This window comes from Schistocerca gregaria, chromosome 4 (genome assembly GCF_023897955.1).
Source record: "Schistocerca gregaria isolate iqSchGreg1 chromosome 4, iqSchGreg1.2, whole genome shotgun sequence".
NCBI classification, from domain to species: domain Eukaryota; kingdom Metazoa; phylum Arthropoda; class Insecta; order Orthoptera; family Acrididae; genus Schistocerca; species Schistocerca gregaria.
Genome location: NC_064923.1, coordinates 367,517,281 through 367,538,583, shown reverse-complemented (window position 1 = coordinate 367,538,583; position 21,303 = coordinate 367,517,281). Strand labels below are relative to the sequence as shown.

At 40.6% G+C, this 21,303-nt stretch overlaps 1 protein-coding gene across 2 annotated transcripts in view; it reads right to left on the bottom strand.

The window, feature by feature from the left end:
* Positions 1-21,303, bottom strand: part of LOC126267296 (glutamyl-tRNA(Gln) amidotransferase subunit B, mitochondrial) — a 138,598-nt gene that overhangs the window by 8,780 nt on the left and 108,515 nt on the right. For both annotated transcript variants that reach the window (XM_049972372.1, XM_049972373.1), the window contains 2 exons: positions 20,345-20,481; positions 20,061-20,184 (listed from right to left, as the gene is read on the bottom strand). In XM_049972372.1, coding sequence (XP_049828329.1) covers positions 20,061-20,184; positions 20,345-20,481 — 261 coding nt within the window. The remainder of the gene's footprint in view (positions 1-20,060; positions 20,185-20,344; positions 20,482-21,303) is intronic.

Here is a 21,303-nt window from a genome sequence, read left to right as displayed (position 1 = left end):
GTCTTTCCGCTCCCGGGATTGGAATGACTCCTTACCCTCTCCCTTAAAACCCACATCCTTTCATCTTTCCTTTTCCTTCCCTCTTTCCTGACGAAGCAGCCGCCGGTTGCGAAAGCTCGAAATGCTGTGTGTGTGTTTGTGCGTTTTATTTATTGTGCCTATCTATCGGCGCTTTCCCGCTTGGTAAGTCTTGGAATCTTTGTTTTTACTATATTTTTCCCATGTGGAAGTTTCTTTCTATTTTATTTACATCATCATTAATTTAAATGTACTCTGCGTCACTATAACCAGTGCAATTTGATACCCAGCTAATAATGAATAAGAAGAAAAAATGACACCTAAATATTATATACCACAATACTGAACTGTTTTTCTTGGCTTTCTTTCTTTCACTGGTGCCATATCCCGCAATGATGCAGGGTCGGCATTGTTAGGAACGGATTTGGCAAGGTTAGTGGAAAGGGGTGGCTGGATGCCCTTCCTGCCGCCACCCTATACCCCTCCGGGACGGAATTAGTGTATCCCTGCTGTCTGCAGGTAGTGTAAGTCATGGAATAGTGCGAACATATTCAGATGTATGCGAGTCGTGTAACTAAGGCGGAATGTGGGGACCAGCCCACTATTCACATAGTGGGATGTGGAAAACCGCCTAAAAACCACATCCAGGCTGGCCAGCACACCAAACGACATCGGTAATCCACCGGACGGATTCAATCTGGGGCCGGTGTGCCTACCCAAGTCCAGGAAGCAATGCATTAGCGCTCTCAGCTAACCTGGCAGGTAACTGTTTGTCTTGGCTTTGTGCCATGTTTCTCTGAGCTCACATGATTTGTAAAATCACAGACTGCTGTGGTGAACATGGACATCATACAGCTTTGCCATACATGTCCGCATTTACCAGTCAAACCATTTCTATAATGGTTTGATATAAAATGAATACCCAATCCAGCATCTGCATTAGTAGAGGGATCCTTCACAAGAGTTGATAGCAAACTTTTTGTCCCAAACATGCAATTCATTTTCTTTATGGAATGGAAACATTGCCAACTTACAGGCTTGAAATTGCACAGTGACAAACAACCCCTTGACTAAATCTATAAGATAGTACCAAACCCACAACAAAGAAATGGTTCTTTCATGTTTGGTGACTGATGGAAAAGGACACTTACCGCTCATACTTCAGTTTATTGTTGGGATGAGCACAGGGAACTGAGGGTCAATAATTCATCAGATTGGAATGTGAAATCTACAAACATCAGTATCAGCTGACATGCAGACTACACTATACAGTCTGAGAGAACTGTTGCTATCGCTATCAGTTTTGCCAATCTTTTTATGAACACTGATGTTTCTGTGACCCAGCCTGTAACACATGTGTTGCTCCTAAGCTGAAATTTAGACACAGACTAGAAATATTGCAGACAGAATGATTACATGACTAAAACTTCCCATTTAAGTAACTTCACACATATGCAGTGATAATAGTCACAGTACTACCTCATCATGTTCTTCTTATTTTTCCTTTTAAAATAATTTCAATGTACTCCGCGTCAACATATCCAGTGCAATTTGATAACCAGCAAATAATGAATAAGAAGAAAAAATGACACCTACATATTATATACCACAGTACTGAACTGTTTGTCTTGGCTTTGTGCCATGTTTTTCTGAGCTCACACGATTTGCAAAATCACAGCCTGCTGTGGTGAACATGAACACCATACAGCTTTGCTATACATGTCTACATTTACCAGTTAAACCATTTCTATAATGGTTCAATATAAAATGAATACCCAATCGAGCATCTAGATCAGTAGAGGAATCCTTCAATAGAGTTGATAGCAAACTTTTTGTCCCAGACACACAATTAGTTTTCTTTGTGGAAAGGGAACATTACCAACTTACAGGCTTGAAATTGCAGTGACAAACAAACCCTTAACTAAATCTATAAGATAGTATCAAACACACAACAAAGAAATGGTTCTTCCATACTTGGCAACTAATGGAAAAGGACACCTACTGCTCCTACTTCAGTTTATTGTTGGGACTAGATCAGCAGGTACTTTAAATATTTTATAATAGTCATCATGTCTGGATGTTCTCTTGTTTATCACTTACCACTGCTTTTTTATTAGCAGTATTCAAAACAACTTCTCAAAGAAAAGTGGCAAATAGAGAAATGCCGTGAATATCACACATCAGTGTGCTCTGATTGCATAAGTGTTTTGCAGGCACTCTAGTAGCTGTACTGAGCAGAAAAATCACTCCAAAGCATCTAGGACATATTCTTCCTCTTGCAGCCACTGGGCTATGTGATGCCATTCTGCTGGATTCCAGGCCACAGGGGACTGACAGAAAATGATGTGGCAGATAGAGCAACCAAAGAGACATGGGTGATAAGTACATCTCACTATGCCAACCCCTCTACAAACTATGATATCACTGCTGAGGAAACATTGTGTATCAAGACACAAAGCAATTTAAGGGATTGGCTGCAAGTGGGCATTTATTTAAATCAATGGGGAAAGCTGAATTTGTGCTGGACTGGGATTCAAATCCTGGTCTCCTGCGTGCTAGGCAGATGCGCTGACCACTGTGCCATCTGCACACAATGATCATCAACAAATGCATGTATTACTCTAACATGCCTACCATCAGACCAAAATTCTCAACTTATACACACTCTACTAATGTATTATCCTCATTACTCACAGTATTTAGCTGCTTACCCTAAGAGTTCGAGCCTGCTGTGCATCTGCACTCAAGGGATCATCAGCTGTCCTCACCTTATTTATATATATGTGGTGTGTCAATTGAGACGCCAACAATACATCAATAAATCAGAAATATTGGTATTCGTACATTTGTGTCTACAACCATTCTCTGCAAACTAGCCCGCATCTCGTGGTCGTGCGGTAGCGTTCTCGCTTCCCACGCCTGGGTTCCCGGGTTCGATTCCCCGCAGGGTCAGGGATTTTCTCTGCCTTGTGATGGCTGGGTGTTGTGTGATGTCCTTAGGTTAGTTAGGTTTAAGTAGTTCTAAGTTCTAGGGGACTGATGACCACAGATGTTAAGTTCCATAGTGCTCAGAGCCATCTGCAAACTATTGTGAAGTGCACGGCATAGTGTAATTGCCAACATACCTGTAGCGTCGATAGTTCGTGTCAATCACGAAACTTAATATCTGTGAAATCTAAGTGCTCTGTCGAGCCTCCATCTTAACTTTACTTTACTTCATTCTGTACAGATGCAGTGTCGAGTGTAAATATATATGAGCCATGACATACATGGGAATTAAGTTTTCTATATCCCAACTACCGATCCCATTCCCATAGTGGTGACCTCGCAGTTTGTTCATGTCTCGTGTCTTCCGCGCCAGTGTTTATGCAACAGACTATATGCACTACACAATGAAAATGCCAAACAATGCCTTGTTCGAAGATGTGGAAGCACAACTCTGCTCACCGAGTTTCGTCATTTCTCCGCCAATGGCGTATTCATAATTTACACACAGTAATTCGCATCCTCAACCAATGCCGTGTGCTAACCTCATTAGTTTTCAATGGTCGACAATTACGCTATTAGAGAGCGAACAATGGACTCAGGCTTCACATCACCGGATTATGCCCATCTGACAGTGAAATGTGAACTGAACAATATTTTGAATTGTGTCTCTGCAAATCGAGTGTTACAAGAACAAAGTAATCTCCATTCGAACACATGTTTAGCCACCCACCTTCATGCTACATCAGTTGCTGTCGGGCCAGTGCAATGCCGCCATTCCTACAAACTGCGCCGGACCCATTCTGCACATGTAGTGTTCCAGTTGTGTCCAATTTACATGCACAATTCAGTGTTTCGCGTAACATGGACCCCTTACCTCGCCTCAGTAGCCTGCCACATGCACTATGGGGTCCCTGTTTCTGGTCGCTCAACCACCTGCCGCTCCCGCAGCACTGCCTGAGACTGCCGCACTGGTTTCACGCCCTGTTCCAGAAGTGGATCGTTTCCATCCAGCACTCGTCACTCATGATCCAGTTTCTAGGCCCCCTCGTGTGTCGTCCATCTGCCTGTTTCCACGGTACCATTCGTGCTTGCCGTGGTGTGTTCTTGTGACACACAGTCAACTATGCCAGCTGCCACTACTACAGATTCGCTCACCTGGTTTAAATCCAGGCCTACAGTACCAACCACTGACTTAACATCAGTTCAGCCGCTACCCCAGGACACATCGAAGTCGCCGTTGTCACCCCCTCCTGGCTGCCCACCGGAGCTACTGCTCTTATACGAGGACAACCTGGCATTGTGGTTCGCGCACGTTGAGCATCTGTTCGAGTTACATCATGTGTCTGACGACGACTCAAAGTTTCTCTGCCTTGTCACACCTCTCCACTACCACTTGGATTTGATTTGTAACGCACTCCTTTCACCGCCACCTGCACCAAGATATGAGTTTGCAAAGAAGACAATAATGGAACGACTTGCCTGCTCACCACAGGAGTTAATAATCAAGATTCTCTATGGAGAGCACCTGGGGGAACACACTCCCTCCCAACTCTGGTGCTGCCTTCGATTGCGCGTGAGCAAGCGTACCATGCCTGACGCCACACTATGGGCTGTGTGGTCTGCCAAACTATCTACCGGTCTACGGATCCATCTGTTACTACACTCGTTCGAGTCCATCGGCTCCTGCCTACGCATCGCTGACCAGTTGTATTCGCTGCTGTGGCAACATCGGCTGGTTCATTCCACACCGTTTGTCAGCACAGCCGCCCCTACATACCGACCTTGGGCTGGCAGTGGCAGGGCTTGCTCCGTCATCACCTCGTCTCCGTCTCCTGGCGGCATCGGCTCACTATCTATGCTGTCCGAGCACTCCAGGGTCACCCACGCACCTTATGTACTGGTCTATTTTCTGGAACAAATCAATGAGGACAAGCCGCCCCCACTGTCGCAGTCTCCACCTCCTCCTCACCCTTTCTCCTGGTACCACAAAGTGTTCAGCAATGACGCCAAGAAGTGCAGGTTGCCATGCCAACACCCAAATGCCGACTGCAGGAACTAAGAGACACCGAGTCCTGCGAGGAACCTAACAGGCGTCCTCTTACATTACACTCCGTTCATTCATCTGCCCAGCCGAGTGGTCACCTCTAACGTGTTGATCATACCTACATTGATGGCTCAACCCGCTTCTTCATAGACGAAGTCACTTCTACGAGCTGTCAACACGTCAACATTACCTATCTCAGGCTCAGTAAATTTCTTCTCACAGATCAGTGCCATTTCCTGCATCGTTGATCTTTCCGATCTGTTCTCCCTCCAAGCTCCTGACGAAGATTCTCAGGCTCTCCTACAAGATCCACAAACATCACTTGTTTCCATAAAGGCTAAATTTCTTGGCATTTCCGACGAGATGTGGTGTGATTCTTCGACCGGCACCCTATGTCCTTTGCTCCTGACCGGACTGCGCTGACAGGTTTTCGACGCCCTGCATATTCTAGACCACCTGGACGTTCCAGCCACTGCACATCTCGTATCAGAACATTTTATTTGGAAGAATATCAAACGGGACTGTCAAACCTGGGCACACAGCTCTGTCGCTTGCCAGCACAGCAAGATCAGCCGTGGCACCTCCCCGCCTCTGGGCAAGTTTGACATTCCCGCAGGACGATTCCATCACGTACATATTGATCTGATCAGGGCCTCTTCCTCCTTTGGAGGGCCATAGATACATCTTATCAACTATCGACCATTTGTCTCGCTGGGTCGAGGCTGTCCCCCTCCATTACTGCTGAGACAGTAGCCAAGGCTTTGATTGGCTCATGGATTGCTCGTTTCAGGTGCCCGACCACTATCACCACCGATCAGGATCGACAGTTTGAATCCTCCTTTTTCATCATCCTCTGCAATTTCTGCGGTATTAAAAAATACACACTACCGCCAATCACCCACTAAGCAATGGGTTGGTGGAGATATGGCACTGCACTCTCAAGATGGCCCTTTGATGCCATGATTGTCTCTGGTCAGAAGCTCTCCTGTGGGTGCTACTTGGTCCATGCTTGACCTATAAACTTGACCTACAGGGGAGAATCCGGTCCAACCGGGGGAATTTATTCTTACTCAGGTTAGCGAGAATCTTCCCTCCTCGCCAGATTTCATTAAACAGATGTGCTCGCATTTGCACCCGCCAATCAGTCACTCACTGGGGGGGGGTCCATAGTTTGTATCAATTTAATATCTGAGTGTGTTTCCCCAGTATCCTGTCAAAAAACCATGGACTGCCACCTGCTTAACCCACAACTAAGCCTATGTGATTCATGGTACTGTAATAATAGGCTATTATGATTAAAAAAAAATTTTTTTTTTGAGTGCACGATTTTACATTTCTGAACATTTAAAGCAAATTGCTAGTCTTTGTACAACAATGACAACCTATCAAGAACAGACTCAATACTTCTACAACCTTTTTCAAACAAAACTTCATTATAAATGGCTGAATCATTTGCATAAAGTCCGAGGTTACGACTAATATCGTCTGCAAGGTCATTAACACAAAACATGAACAGCAAACATCCCAACACACATCCAGGGAACCCATGTGAAGTTACTTCTTCATCTGTATTAACCCTCCCCCTCCCTCCTCCAAATCCAAGATAATAAGCTGCATCCTTCCTATTACAAAATCCTCAACCCACTCACAACTTTTACTTAATACTCCATACAACTGTATTTCCGATAATAAGTGTAAATGTGACATTGAGTCAAATTCTTTTCTGAAATTGAGCAATACTGTATCTATATCCAGACTGCCTTGTGAAGTGTGAGCTGGGTTTCAAATGATTGATGTTTTTGAATCCATGCTGGTTTGCACAGAGAAAGTCTTTCTGTTTCTACATCTACATCTACATCCATACTCCGCAAGGCACCTGACGGTGTGTGGCGGAAGGTACCCTGAGTACCTCTATCAGTTCTCCCTTCTATTCCAGTCTCGTATTGTTCATGGAAAGAAGGATCGTCGGTATGCTTCTGTGTGGGCTCCAATCTCTCTGATTTTATCCTCATGGTCACTTCGTGAGATATACATAGGAGGGAGCAATATACTGCTTGACTCTTCGGTGAAGGTATGTCCTCGAAACTTTAACAAAAGCCCGTACCGAGCTACTGAGCGTCTCTCCTGCAGAGTCTTCCACTGGAGTTTATCTATCATTTCTGTAACGCTTTCGGGATTACTAAATGATCCTGTAACGAAGCGCACTGCTCTCCATTGGATCTTCTCTATCTCTTCTATCAACCCTATCTGGTATGGATCCCACACTGTTGAGCAGTATTCAAGCAGTGGGCGAACAAGCGTACTGTGACCTACTTCCTTTGTTTTCGGATTGCATTTCCTTAGGATTCTTCAAATGAATCTCAGTCTGGCATCTGCTTTACCGACGATCAACTTTATATGATCATCCCATTTTAAATCACTTCTAATGCGTACTCCCAGATAATTTATGGGATTAACTGTTCCAGTTACTGACATGCTATTTTGTAGCTAAATGATAAGGGATCTATCTTTCTATGTATTTGCAGCAAATTACACTCGTCTACATTGAGATTCAATTGCCATTCCCTGCACCATGCGTCAACTCGCTGCAGATCCTTCTGCATTTCAGTACAATTTTTCATTGTTGCAACCTCTCGATACACCACAGCATCATCTGCAAAAAGCCTCAGTGAACTTCCGATGTCATCCACCGGGTCATTTATGTATATTGTGAATACCAACGGTCCTATGACACTCCCCTGCGGCACACCTGAAATCACTCTTATTTCGGAAGACTTCTCTCCATTGAGAATGACATGCTGTGTTCTGTTATCTAGGAACTCCTCAATCCAATCACACAATTGGTCTGATAGTCCGTATGCTCTTACTTTGTACATTAAACAACTGTGGGGAACTGTGTCAAACGCCTTGCAGAAGTCAAGAAACACGGCATCTACCTGTGAACCCATGTCTATGGTCCTCTGAGTCTCGTGGACGAATAGCGGGACCTGGGTTTCACACGACCGTCATTTGAGATACGTCATTATGTTCGAGCTCAGAAAATGTTCTAAGATTCTCCAACTAATGGATGCCAAGGTTGCTGGATGGCAGTTTTGCGTATTTCATTTGCTGTTCTTTCTGTAGAGGGCCATGACCTCTGCTTTCTTCCAACTACTGAGCAGTTTTTTGTTCATTGGATCTACAGTACATTATGATTACAAGAACCATAAATTCAGCATAGAATATCCCTAGAAATTTGTTCAGTTTTAGCGATTTCAGCTGATTCTCAACATCACTGACATGAATATCCATATCACTCATTTTCACAGTGGTGTGAGAGTTAAACTGGGATAATACTCTTTGATTTTTCTTTGTAAAGAAACATTTGAAAATGGAGTTCAGCATTTTTGCTTTTGCTTTGCTATTCTCAATTTTATTCCTGTCTTGTCCACTGTGGTGTAATTTTTTTTTTTTTTGCTGTCCCGAGTGGTCGAGCGGTTCTAGGCGCTACAGTCTGGAACCGGATGACCGCTACAGTCGCAGGTTCGAATCCTGCCTCGGGCATAGATGTGTGTGATGTCCTTAGGTTAGTCAGGTTTCAGTAGTTCTAAGTTCTATGGGACTGATGACCTCAGACATTAAGTCCCATAGTGCTCAGAGCCATTTGAACCATTTTTGTAATTTTTTGATTCTGCAGAATAACATGTTCCACTTCTAACTACAGAGATTGATGCAAAATGTTTGTGGCAACTGGAAACATTATTTAGGCAGTTGTTAAATGTGGAACATCCTACTGTGTGTTCTCTGGTTTGTTGTATGTCCACATGGGTGTAAAAGACATTGGCTCAGAACATTGACAAGACACAATAGTAAGGGAGTGTCTCCATCTGCTGGGGAGGGCCACTTATGCTTTGGTGCCTGGGAAGTCACAGACCAAAAGGCACAGGTGATAATTTCAGTGTCATAAAAATTGAAGAAGTTACGTGGGAACTGTCAGACTGTAATGTCAAATCAGTAAATCAATACATGTTGCAATCTATTGTGAGCTACAAGTTAAGAGATGTATGTTTCATCCACAATTGTAAATGAAGTTGTACAGTGGAAACATTTTGCATAAAATAAGAAGAGTTACCAATCATAAAAGTGACTATGTCATGTTAATAGCTTGAATAAATCAGAGCTCTCTTTCAGCACCCACCCCTGTGAAAGATGAAGTAGTCCACGGCCAAGAGGATATGTCATGGCCTAGTTGCACTGTGTAGGAGGTCCACTACAGTGTATTACACCAAGAATGCTGACCACAAGATATTTTTAAGGTAAAAGTTGACAGATATATCAGCCAGGTGACACATCAAGTGTGGAATGGAACACATTGACAAAACACAACTTATCCATTCTACCATGAGTGTGTGAACACTAACTTTGGTACCACTAACAAACATCAGGTATGATATTATGTTGTTACATATCATATCAGCAAAATCAATGCATTTCCCCAAGATATCAGTCTGTCATAGTTCTATTTTCAACATACTTTTAATTTGTGTTGGATTTAAGTAACCTACCTTTCAGGTGTGCTTCCACGGACAGACTGAAACTCTCGATAGTGAAACAACTTTATACAAAGAGTGAAAGAGATAACACAAACAATTACTGGTTGATTTCTTTGCTAAGAAGATTTTCAAAAGATTTTGCAAAAATAATGTATAGGAGAGAAGTGACACATCTCAGTATATACAATTTTCTGTTGGATTCTCAGTTTGTCTTTAGGAAGGGGTTGTCCACAGAAAATGCTATTCATTCTCTTTTTTTCCAAGGTACTAGCAGGGCCACATGGTAGGTTGAGCACAGTAGGTGTTTTCTTTGATTTAACAAAAGCACTTGCTTTGGTGGACCACACAGTATTTTTGGTTAAGTTGGAACATTATGAGATTAGGGAAAAAGCTCAACAATGGTTTATTTCATACCTGGAAAATAGGAAGCAAAAGGTCATCCTCCAGTGTCAATGAACAGGGGGGAGGTTTGAATCTGACTGGAATCATGTAAACTGGACAGTGGAGGGGGCGGGGGGGGGGGGGCACATGCTTCTGTTCTGGGCCTACTGCTTTTCTTGATACATACCAATGATCTGTCACCAAAGATGACAGCTGTCTCAAAGATTTGTTCTTTTTGCATATGACACACGTATTATCATGAAACATGTGGTACATAATATAAAGGATGTACGGTAATTGGATAGTCAGTAACAGCAGCAGTACAGTATCGGACTAGGAAAGCTTATAAAAGTGAAATTTTATTGTCCGATGATGATCAGTCAGGGAACTCAACCATTTTAAATTATCAGGACTGGGGTAAATGGAAGACTATATGAAAGTATATCATTCAAGATCTTGTGCTTCAACTGAATGCTCCTATCTTCATTGCAAAAAGAATCTCTATGTTGCTATTTTCACTATAAAAATGATCTCCATGCTGCTATCTTCATTATAAAAATGATCTCCACTGTCTTTGACATTGATATGCAAAGACTTGTCTACTTAACTCATTTTTACTCTCTCATCTTGTATGGTGTTATATTGTGAAGTAACTCAATGCACTGACCAAGAATATTCTTAGCCCAGAAACAGGTGGTCAGACTGATTTGCGGTATCAGCTTGTGAACTTCATATAGGCCAAACTGTTGTTCAAGTGTCTCCAAATTCAAAATTTGTCATCCCTTTACATATATTCCATTGTAGAATTTGTTGTGCACAATACTGACTCATTCAGAAGACAGCAACATTCATTCAGTGACTAAGCTTCCAGCAAAAGTAAAAAAAATTAATTATAAACCCCAGGTATTCAAATCCAAGTTCATAGGTTTCCTTGATGCACACTTCCATTTTGTACAGGAGTATCTCACAACTAAGAACTTTTCTCTATTATTTATTCAAAAATACTCTCTTTTTTGTGTTTCATTAATTCTTTGTTTATAATTTCTCTAATTAATATTGGGGGTAGGGGAGGACGGTTCTTGATATTAGCATTGAGCATTAGAGTAACTATTATCATCCTTTTAAAAAAAGTTTTACAGTTAATGTGATACAGTTAAAACTTGGCCTTCTTGCATTTTTTGTGAATTTGAAAATTATTTCATTCCTATGAAACCCTGTATCTTACTGATTAAGTGGTGTAGAAGTTCATCTGACCACTGCAAATGGTTGAAAATGTTACTCTCTACAAGAAAGGTCTCAATGCTTTTTGTTGCACAACACAAGGGCAAAAATGTAGAGAAAAAACTGAAAAACAAATTGACAAAATTTTGCAGTTTCCTGAGTTCCTCCCCACAGTTTAGCACAGGGGTTTTCAGCCCAAAAACTTGGATTCCACACTACAGCCCAACTATAAGCAACATACTAGAAATTCACAAAATTTGGGGCTTTTGTAATGTTCAGTGCACTTGTTGCATGGATTAGTAAGCTGATTTAATTTGACAAAGACATTACCAAAATTAAGCATCAGCATTACAGCCAAGCTGTGCAAGTTTCAGAGATTTGAGGGAGGGTTGGGGACAACTGCATTTTCATGCTGACACTTTGTGTTAGTTTCTTGTTTTTAACTTTAGTTTCTTTTATTAATATTGTAGAATAAATAGTTTCATAATTAATCTGTGTTCCAGACAATATGGTGCGTGTGAATTTAATTCACTGTTAAGCCTACTTTGCATTCTCTTGAAAGGGCTGATTGGAGTCAGTGTTATTGTTGTTGTTGTTGTTGTTGTGGTCTGCAGTCCAGAGACTGGTTTGATGCAGCTCTCCATGCTACTCTATCCTGTGCAAGCTTCTTCACCTCCAAGTAACTACTGCAACCTACATCATCCTGAATCTGCTTAGTGTATTCATCTCTTGGTCTCCCTCTACAATTTTTACCCTCCACGCGGCCCTACAACACTAAATTGGTGGATGATCCCTTGAGGCCTCAAAACATGTCCTACCAACCGATCCCTTCTTCTAGTCAAGTTGTGCCACAAATTTTGCTTCTCCTCAATTCTGTTCAGTACCTCCTCATTAGTTACGTGATCTACTTACCTAATCTTCAACATTCTTCAGTAGCAGCACATTTCGAAAGCTTCTATTCTCTTCTTGTTTAAACTAATTATCATCCACATTTCACTTCCATTCATGGCTACACTCCATACAAATACTTTCAGAAATGACTTCCTGACACTTAAATCTATACTCACTGTTAACAAAATTCTCTTCTTCAGAAACGCTTTCCTTACCATTGCCGGTCTACATTTAATTCATCTTTACTTCGACCATCATTTGTTATTTTGGTCCCCAAATAGCAAAACTCTTCTACTACTTTAAGTGTCTCATTTCCAAATCTAATTCCCTCAGCATCACCTGATTTAATTTAATTACATTCAATTATACTCATTTTGCATTTGTTGATATTCATCTTACATCTTATATCTTCCTTTCAAGACACTGTCCATTCCGTTCAACTGCTCTTTCGGATCCTTTGCTGTCTCCAACAGGATTTTCCTTTTGTTTCCTTTACTGCTTGCTCAATATACAGATTGAATAACAACAGGGATAGGCTACAACCCTATCCCACTCCCTTCACAACCACTGCTTCCCTTTCATGCCCCTCAAATCTTATAACTGCCATCTGGTTTCTGTACAAATTGTAAATAGACATTCATGCCCTGTATTTTACCTGTGCCACCTACAGAATTTGAAAAAGAGTATTCCAGTCAACAATGTCAAAAGCTTTCTCTAAGTCTACAAATGCTAGAAACATAGGTTTGCCTTTCCTTATTCTATCTTCTAAGATAATTCATACGATCAGTATTGCCCCAAGTGTTCCAACATTTCTACAGAATTCAAACTGACCTTCCCTGAGGTTTCCTCCTACCAGTTTTTCCATTCATCTGTAAAGAATTTGTGTCAGTATTTTGTAGCCATGACTTATCAACCTGACAGATCGGTAATTTTCACACCTGTCAACACATGCTTTCTTTACAACTGGAATTATTATATTCTTCTTGAAGTCTGAGAGTATTTGACTTGTCTCATACATCTTGCACACCAGATGTTAGAATTTTGTCAGGGCTGACTCTCCCAAGGCTATCAGTAGTTCTAATAGAATGTTGTCTACTCTGAGGGCCTTGTTTCAACTTAGGTCTTTCAGTGCTCTGTCAAATTCTTCACACAGTATCACATCTCCCATTTCATTTTCATCTACGTCCTCTTCTTTTTCCATAATATTGGCCTCAATTACATCACCCTTGTATAGACCCTCTATATACTCCTTGCATCTTTCTGCTTTCCCTTCTTTGCTTAGAACCGGTTTTCCACTTGAGCTCTTGATATTCATTCAAGTCGTTCCCTTTTCTCCAAAGGTCTCTTTAATTTTCTTGTAGGCAGTATCTATCTAATCCCTAGTGATATATGTCTCTACATCTTTACATTTGTCCTCTAACCATTACTGCTTAGCTATTTTGCACTTCCTGTTGATCTCATTTTTGAGACATTTGTATTCCTTTTTGCCTGCTTCATTTACTGCATTTTTATATTTTCTCCTTTCATCAATTAAATTGAATATCTCTTCTGTTACCCAAGGATTTCTACTAGTCATCTTCTTTTTATCTACTTGATCCTCTGCTGCTTTCACTATTTCATCTCTCATTCTTCTTCTACTGCATTTCTTTCCCCTGTTCTTGTCAATCGTTCCCTAATGCTCTCTCTGATACTCTCTACAACCTCTGGTTCTTTTAGTTTGTTCTACTCTTTACAACCTGTCGTTCTTTTAGTTTGTTCAGGTCCCAACTACTTAAATTCCCACCTTTTTGCAGTTTCTTCAGTTTCAATCTTCAGTTTATAACCAATAAATTGTAGTCAGAGTCCACATCTGCCCCTGTAAATGTCTCACAATTTAAAACCCGGTTCCTAAATCTCTGTCTTACCAGTATATAATGTATCTGAAACCTTCCATAGTCTCCAGGCCTCTTTCACATATATAACCTTCTTTCATTATTCTTAAACCAAGTGTTAGCTATGATTAAGTTAGTCTCTGTGCAAAATTCTACCAGGTAGCTTCCTCCTTCATTCCTTACCCCCATTCCATATTCACCTACTGCTTTTCCTTCCCTTCCTTTTACTACTATCGAATTCCAGTCCCCACGACGATCAAATTTTCGTCTACCTTGACTATCTGAATAATTTCTTTTATCTCTTCATACTTTTCTTCAATCTCTTCATCATCTGCAGAGCTAGTTGGCATATAAATTTGTACTACTGCCATGGTCATCGTCTTCATGTATATCTTGGCTACAATAATGCATTCACACTGCTATTCAAATAGCTTACCCACGCTCCTATATTTTTATTCATTATTAAACCTATTCCAGCATTACCCATATTTGATATTGTATATATAACCCTGTATTCAGCTGACAAGAAGTCTTGTACCTCCTGTCACTAAACATCGCTAATTCCCTCTCTAACTTTAACCTATCCATTTCCCTTTTTAAATTTTCTAACCTACCTACCCGATTAAGGAATCTGACATTCCACACTCCGATCCATAGAACGCCAGTTTTGCTTTTCCTGATAATGACGTTGTCCTGAATAGTCCCCACCTGGAGATCAGAATGGGGGCTATTTTACCTCTGGAATATTTTACCCAGGAGGACGCCATCATCATTTAACCATACAGTAAAGCTCCATGCCCTCGAAAAAAAAAAAAAAAAAAAAAAAAATGGCTATAGTTTCAGCTGTTTGCAGCACCAGCACACCAAGGCAGTTTTGGTTAATGTTATAAGGCCAAATCAGTCAATCATCCAGACTGTTGCCCCTGCAACTACTGAAAAGGCTGCTGTCCCTCTTCAAGAACCACACGTTTGTTTGGTCTTCCAACAGATACCCTTCCATTGTGGTTGCACCTATGGTATGACTATGTGTTTCGCTTAGGCATGCAAGCCTCCCCACCAACAGCAAGGTCCATGGTTCATGGAAGGGGGGGGGGGGGGGGGGGGATGGGGGAAGGGGGGCAGGGTTGGAATCAATATCCAACAAACTTTTTTGCAAAAGACCAATGGTAGACTGTGCACATAAATGTGAATCATAATTTACCACTCCCCCTCCCCAGCTATATCAAAAATTTCAAAGAAATGTTATCTAAACCTTCCATCTTGTTTGATCAAAAGACTTCGAAAGCTCTGTCAAATTCTGTGTCCAATATTGTATCTGCTATGTTCTACAAATTTACACCATTTCTTCTGCTATAATGACTGCAGACAGTTGCTTCTCCTCATAGACGCTCTCAATAAATTAATTCCTTCTATCCATTCTCTCATCTCCATTTACTTATATGTTTTTTCTCAAAATGGTTACTCACAGAATTCTATAAATTTTCTGAATAATCTGATTTATTATAAATATCTTTGAGGTGGGCTATCATTTTATAGTTCCCTCTTTCCATATCACAAAGAATTTTAAGAATGTTTGAATAAACAGAATAAAAGAAGTTAATATTACAAGGCAGATAGAAATAAATAAAATAAAAAGAATTGAAATAAGTTAATTGATGATCTCAATTTCACTAGTGAATATGTTACTAAAAATGTGGACGTGTCTTGTGTAGGTTTCATTTTATCATATTTCACATTTTGATCCTGTCAGGTTTATGCAGATTTCCCCCTCTGTTTATCTACATTCAAAAAGGATGCCAATCTCTTACTGTGAAATTTAAAATTTTCCCAGTGAATTAAATGTTTGAGGATATTTTGGGACTGTAGCCCATTGTTGTAAACTTGACTCCACAATATTTCAACTGGACACCAGCCAGTCATCTTCAGGTGAGCCGTTGGAGACTGACAAAGACATTCTCCACTCTATCTTATGTAGCACGCTGATAGTATAGCCACACATACATCAGAGTCACGGTGACAGAAGGCCCAAACTGCCTGGAATTGCAAAGATCAGTTGTCTTTGGCATTGCCAGTTGCTGCAGTCATCCGGGTGTTCTGGCTCCTTCGTCTGGAGCAAATCTCAGAGATGACGGGATTCCATCCATTATACTATGTTCGTTTGTTACATATTTTTACGAGCTTCAAACAGGAACAAGTTCAGTGATGGATATGAACCGTGATTGCTATGTACAGATGCGAGTTGAGTTGGTGACCCTTCGGTCACAGCTCCAGGCAGCATTGGCTTCTGTCATATTAAGATGGAGCTCAACAACTGCAGCATTGTCGATAGAACTGACTGTGGTCCTTTGGTGCAGAGGTGAGTGTTGGGAGGAGGGGGCAGGGGGGGGGGGGGAGGGGTCTGATTCAGAGGCCCAGGTGGTTCTGTGACTGTGTAGGCTGCAGATCCCTTGACTTGTGGCACTGGGTGGTGGGTTTCGGGGTTCTGCTTAATAGGTCAGGAGTTCACCGCACACAGGAAGCAGCTACACAGGTAGAGGGGGCTGTATGGAAGGCTCCAAGCCCTAATAGAAAGCACTGAAGCTCAAATAGTTACAGGTACGGAAATCTGGCTAAAGCCGGAAATAAGTTCTGCAGAAATTTTTTCAAATGACCTACCAGTGTTCAGAAAGGATAGATTAAATACAGTTGGTAGAGGAGTATTTGTTGCTGTCAGAAGCAGTTTACCTTGTAGTGAAATTGAAGTAGAATATTCCTGTGAAATAGTATGGGTAGAGATTATATTTGACAAAGGGACTAAACAAGTAATTGATCATTTCAGCAACCCCCAGCTCAGAGGGTATAGATGCTGAACAGTTCAGAGAAAACTTGAGTCTCATTTCAAATAGGTACCCCACTCATACAATTACAGTCAGTTGTGACTTCAATATACCCTCGATATGCTGGAAAAATTATTTGTTTAAAGCCAGTGGCAGGCATAAAATGTCATCCAAAATTGCACTAAATGCTTTCTCAGAAAATTATGTTGGACAATAAGCTCATGAGCCCACTCGAAGCGTAAATGGTTGTGAAAGCACACTTGATCTCTTAGTAAGACATAATCCTGGACAAACAGGGACTATCACAAAGAAACGCAAAGAACATTTATTTAAAAAAAAAAAGTCTGCTCCTAAAAATGCTCTTAATGCCTTTTTAAGAAACAGTCTCCAATCCTGATCTGATCATGTAAGCATAGAAAAGGTGTGAATGATTTCAAAGAGATAGTATTGACGGCACTGAGAGATACATACCACATAAATAAATAAGTGATGGTACTGATCCTTCCATGGTACACAAGACGGGTCAGATTGCTGTTACAGAATTTAAAAAAAAAAGAAAAAAAGAAAAAAAAGAGCATACCAAATTTAAAAGAATGCAAAATCCCCGAGATTGTCAAAGTTTTGCAGAAGTTCGATGTATAATGCATGCTTCAATTCTGGTCTTACGTAAAACACACCAGTGGCAAGACGCAATCAATACCTTCATTGTTCACTAACAGTGTTGAGGTCACTGATGACAGTGCCACTAAAGCAGAGTTATTAAACACAGTTTTCTGAAACTCCTTAACCCAAGAAGATGAAGTAAATATTCTTGAATTCCAATCAAAAACAACTGCCAAGATGAGAAACATAGAAGTAGATATCCTCAGTGTAGCAATGCAGCTTAAATCATTTAATAAATGATCTGGTCCAGATTGCGTACCAGTCAGGTCCCTTTCAGAGCACACTGACACAATAGCTCCATGTTTAACAATTGTATAGAACCACTTGCTCGTAGAAAGATTTGTACCTAAAGACTGGAAAATTGCTCAAGTCACACCAATACGCAGAAAGGGAAAGACCAGTAATCCACTGACTTACAGGCCCATAACAGTGATGTAAATTTGCAGTAGGGTTTTGGAACATATCCTGTGTTCAAACATTATGAATTACCTAGAAGAAAATGATTTATTGACACATAGTCAGCACGAATTCAGAAAATATCATTCTTGTGAAACATAACTAGCTCTTTATACTCATGAAGTAATGAGTGCTATCGACAGAGGATGTCAAATTGATTCCATATTTTTCGATTTCCAGAAGGCTTTCAACACCATTCCTCACAACCATCTTCTAACCAAACTGCATGCCTATGCAATATTGCCTCAGTTGTGTGACTGGATTCGTGATTTCCTGTCAGAAAGGTCACAGTTTATAGTAATAGATGAAAAGTCATCGAGTAAAACAGAAGTAATATCCGGCGTTCCCCAAAGAAGTGTTAGAGGCACTCTATTCTTCCTGATCTATATTAACAACATAGGAGACAATTTGAGTACTCTCTTAGATTGTTTACAGATGATGCTGTCATTTACCTCCTTGTAAAGTCATCAGATGACCAAAATTAATTGCAAAATGATTTAGATAAGATATCTGTATAGTGTGAAAAATGACAATTGACCCTGAATAAAGAAAAGTGTGAAGTTATTCACATGAGTACCAAAAGAAATCCACTACATTTTGATTACGCGATAAGTCACACAAATCTGAAGGCTGTAAATTCAAATAAATACTTAGGGATTACAATTACAAATAACTTTATTGGACCGATTCCATAGATAGTGTTGTGGGAAGAGCAAGCCAAAGACTATGATTCATTGGCAGAACACTTAAAAGGTACAACAGGTCTACTAAAGGGACTGCTTACACCACACTTGGCCGCGCTATCCTGGAGTATTGCTGTGTGGTGTGGGATCCGCATCAGGTGGGACTGACGGATGATTCATTAAGGCCTCTGCCAGGCACTTTATTGTAAATAGCAGAGTAATCATGCAGATGTAGATGTAGATTATCCAGCTGATAGCTGCTATCACAGTTCATTAGATTTTCTGCGATGCATATTTTAATGGGTTCTTTTATAATGGAATCCCAAAAAGATCTTGCTGTGGCCAAAATTAATGTTTTGTCATACTTCATTGAATGTCCATTCAAGACACAATGTTTTTTGGAGGTATGTGGATGATACTTTCATAGTGTGGAACCAAGGAGAAGACAAGTTAATGGAGTTTTTACATCATCTTAACTCCATTCATGAGAACATTCAATTTACCATGGAATTAGAGAAAGATGGTTGTCTCCCATTCCTGGATGTTTGGTTAGATGGAAGACTGATGGCTCTCTGGGACATTCTGTTTACCATAATCCCACTCACACTAATTTGTACTTGCATTCTTCAAGTTACCATCACCCATCCCAAACCATGAGTGTGCTTAAAACCCTTGTACATAGGGCCCATACAGTGTTGGATGCAGATAGTTTACCTAAAACTATACAGATATGTGCAGATAGTTTGCACATTTCCAGACGGCGCTCAGAGACAATGGATACTCAACCTGGTAAATTATCAGGGCATTCACTAAGTTAAAACCAAGAACCAGAATGTTGATAAAGGGGATAATGCACCAGCAAAGTCCCTAGCTTTTCTTCCCTTCGCTGGAAATATTTCCTTTAAAATAGCAAGAATCCTTAGTAATTTTCAGGTGAAAGTGCTTTCCCGCCACTATCTAAGATTTCGGACCTGCTGGGATCAGTGAAGGATAATTTGTTATTGTGGAAAGCAGGAATTTAGAAAATACCTTATCAGTTTGGTATGGCCTATATAGGACAAACAACACGCACAGTTGAAGAATGTTGCACTCGCTTTCTGTGACCCAGCAAATCTGCAATGGACATTCAATGGAATATGGCAAATCATTAATTTTGGCCACAGAAATGTCTTTTTAGGATTCCATTATAAGAGAATCCGCTGAAATATGCATTGTAGAAAATCTAATGAACCACGACAGGGGCTACCAGCTGGATAATGTGTGGAATCCTGGCAATGGCAAAGATAGCCGATCCTTGTAGTTCCACCAGCAAGGGTGCTGCCACTGGGTGGTGTCGTCTCTCTGTCACCATGACTCTGACACATGTGTGCTAATACCTTCATTGTGCTGTATAAGGTGGAGTGGAGAACATCTTCACTAGTCTTCAATGGCTCACCTAAGGGTGAGGTTGCTAAGATGTATGATCAATGAGAGAAGTGTATTAGCAATATCTTTACCTCACTTGGACTGTTTGCTGGACCAGTAAGAAGTTCTTCTAGAACTTTCTTTGCCACTTGTAAGTTAATAACATCATTCTGAAGCATATCTATTAGTTCTCCTAGGAAACTTGCTGGTACTTGACTGTAAACAAAAGAAATGGTTCTCTATGACATGAACAAAACATTATCAACAAAATTAGCAGATTAAAACTATTTACAAAATGAGGCTGCTTTATGTGACTTCTTTGTAACTAAAGGAGCTTATAGTTAAAAGTTCAGTAAAGTATAAAAAATTTCCTTACCAATTATCCAGATCCACATTCTTTTTGTTTAAAGCAGTAAGAAAATCCATTATAAGAATCTTTGCAACTCTCTGTGGGTTTCTGCTAGGATTTTCTTTCATGATGTCTTCAAAATATTGCAATAATTTGCTTTCTCTCTGTAAATTAAACATTTATTTGCATTATTAACAATCAATATTGAGACCATTCTGAGAAAACAACAAAATCCTGCGATAAAAAGCAAAAGCATGCAAATATAGCATCATAAAATGGAAATATGAGGGGTAGCCATGAAGCTTTCATCATCACCTGAAAAATATAAAGCTGCAACCATGGAACTTGGTGATGTTGAGTCTTTCCCTACATATTCACCCTTCAACGCAAAAATTTTTTCCCTGTGATGGATGACCTGGACTGGATGCAGACATCTGCATTTCAGCTGTTCAGGAAATAGTCCACCTTGAAAACCACCTGTCATTCTAAAACTGCTTGCAATAATGTTGTTTCTTTAAATTAGGAAAGAGGAAGTGAGGGGCCAAGCATTTGTTACTGGGTCCTTTGCCGGCATACTCATGGAGCAGAAACACCCCCAGAAATGCTTCATCAGGAAATTTCGAAAGTGTGCTCCCCTGTCAGTTTGCTCTTTACAAGCATATCCTGTTAGCACTACATGATGGCAGTCCTCAAACATACTCAGCATCACTCTACCCAATGATGGTTGGGTCTTCATCTTTCCAGGCAGTGGTTCCATTGCTTTTCTTTTAATTAATTAATTTATTTATATTTTTTATTTTATTTTATTATTACTTTTTTGCCTTGGGGTCACAATTATACACCCAATGGCAGGTCAAGAGTGATTAGGCAGCTAAAGAAGTCATCTGATTTGGCTCCAACACATTTTTTCACTGCTGTCTCTGTTCAGTGGGCTTTATGAATGGATATGAGCAGAAACGGAAACCCAGTAGCCAGCAATGTTTGTC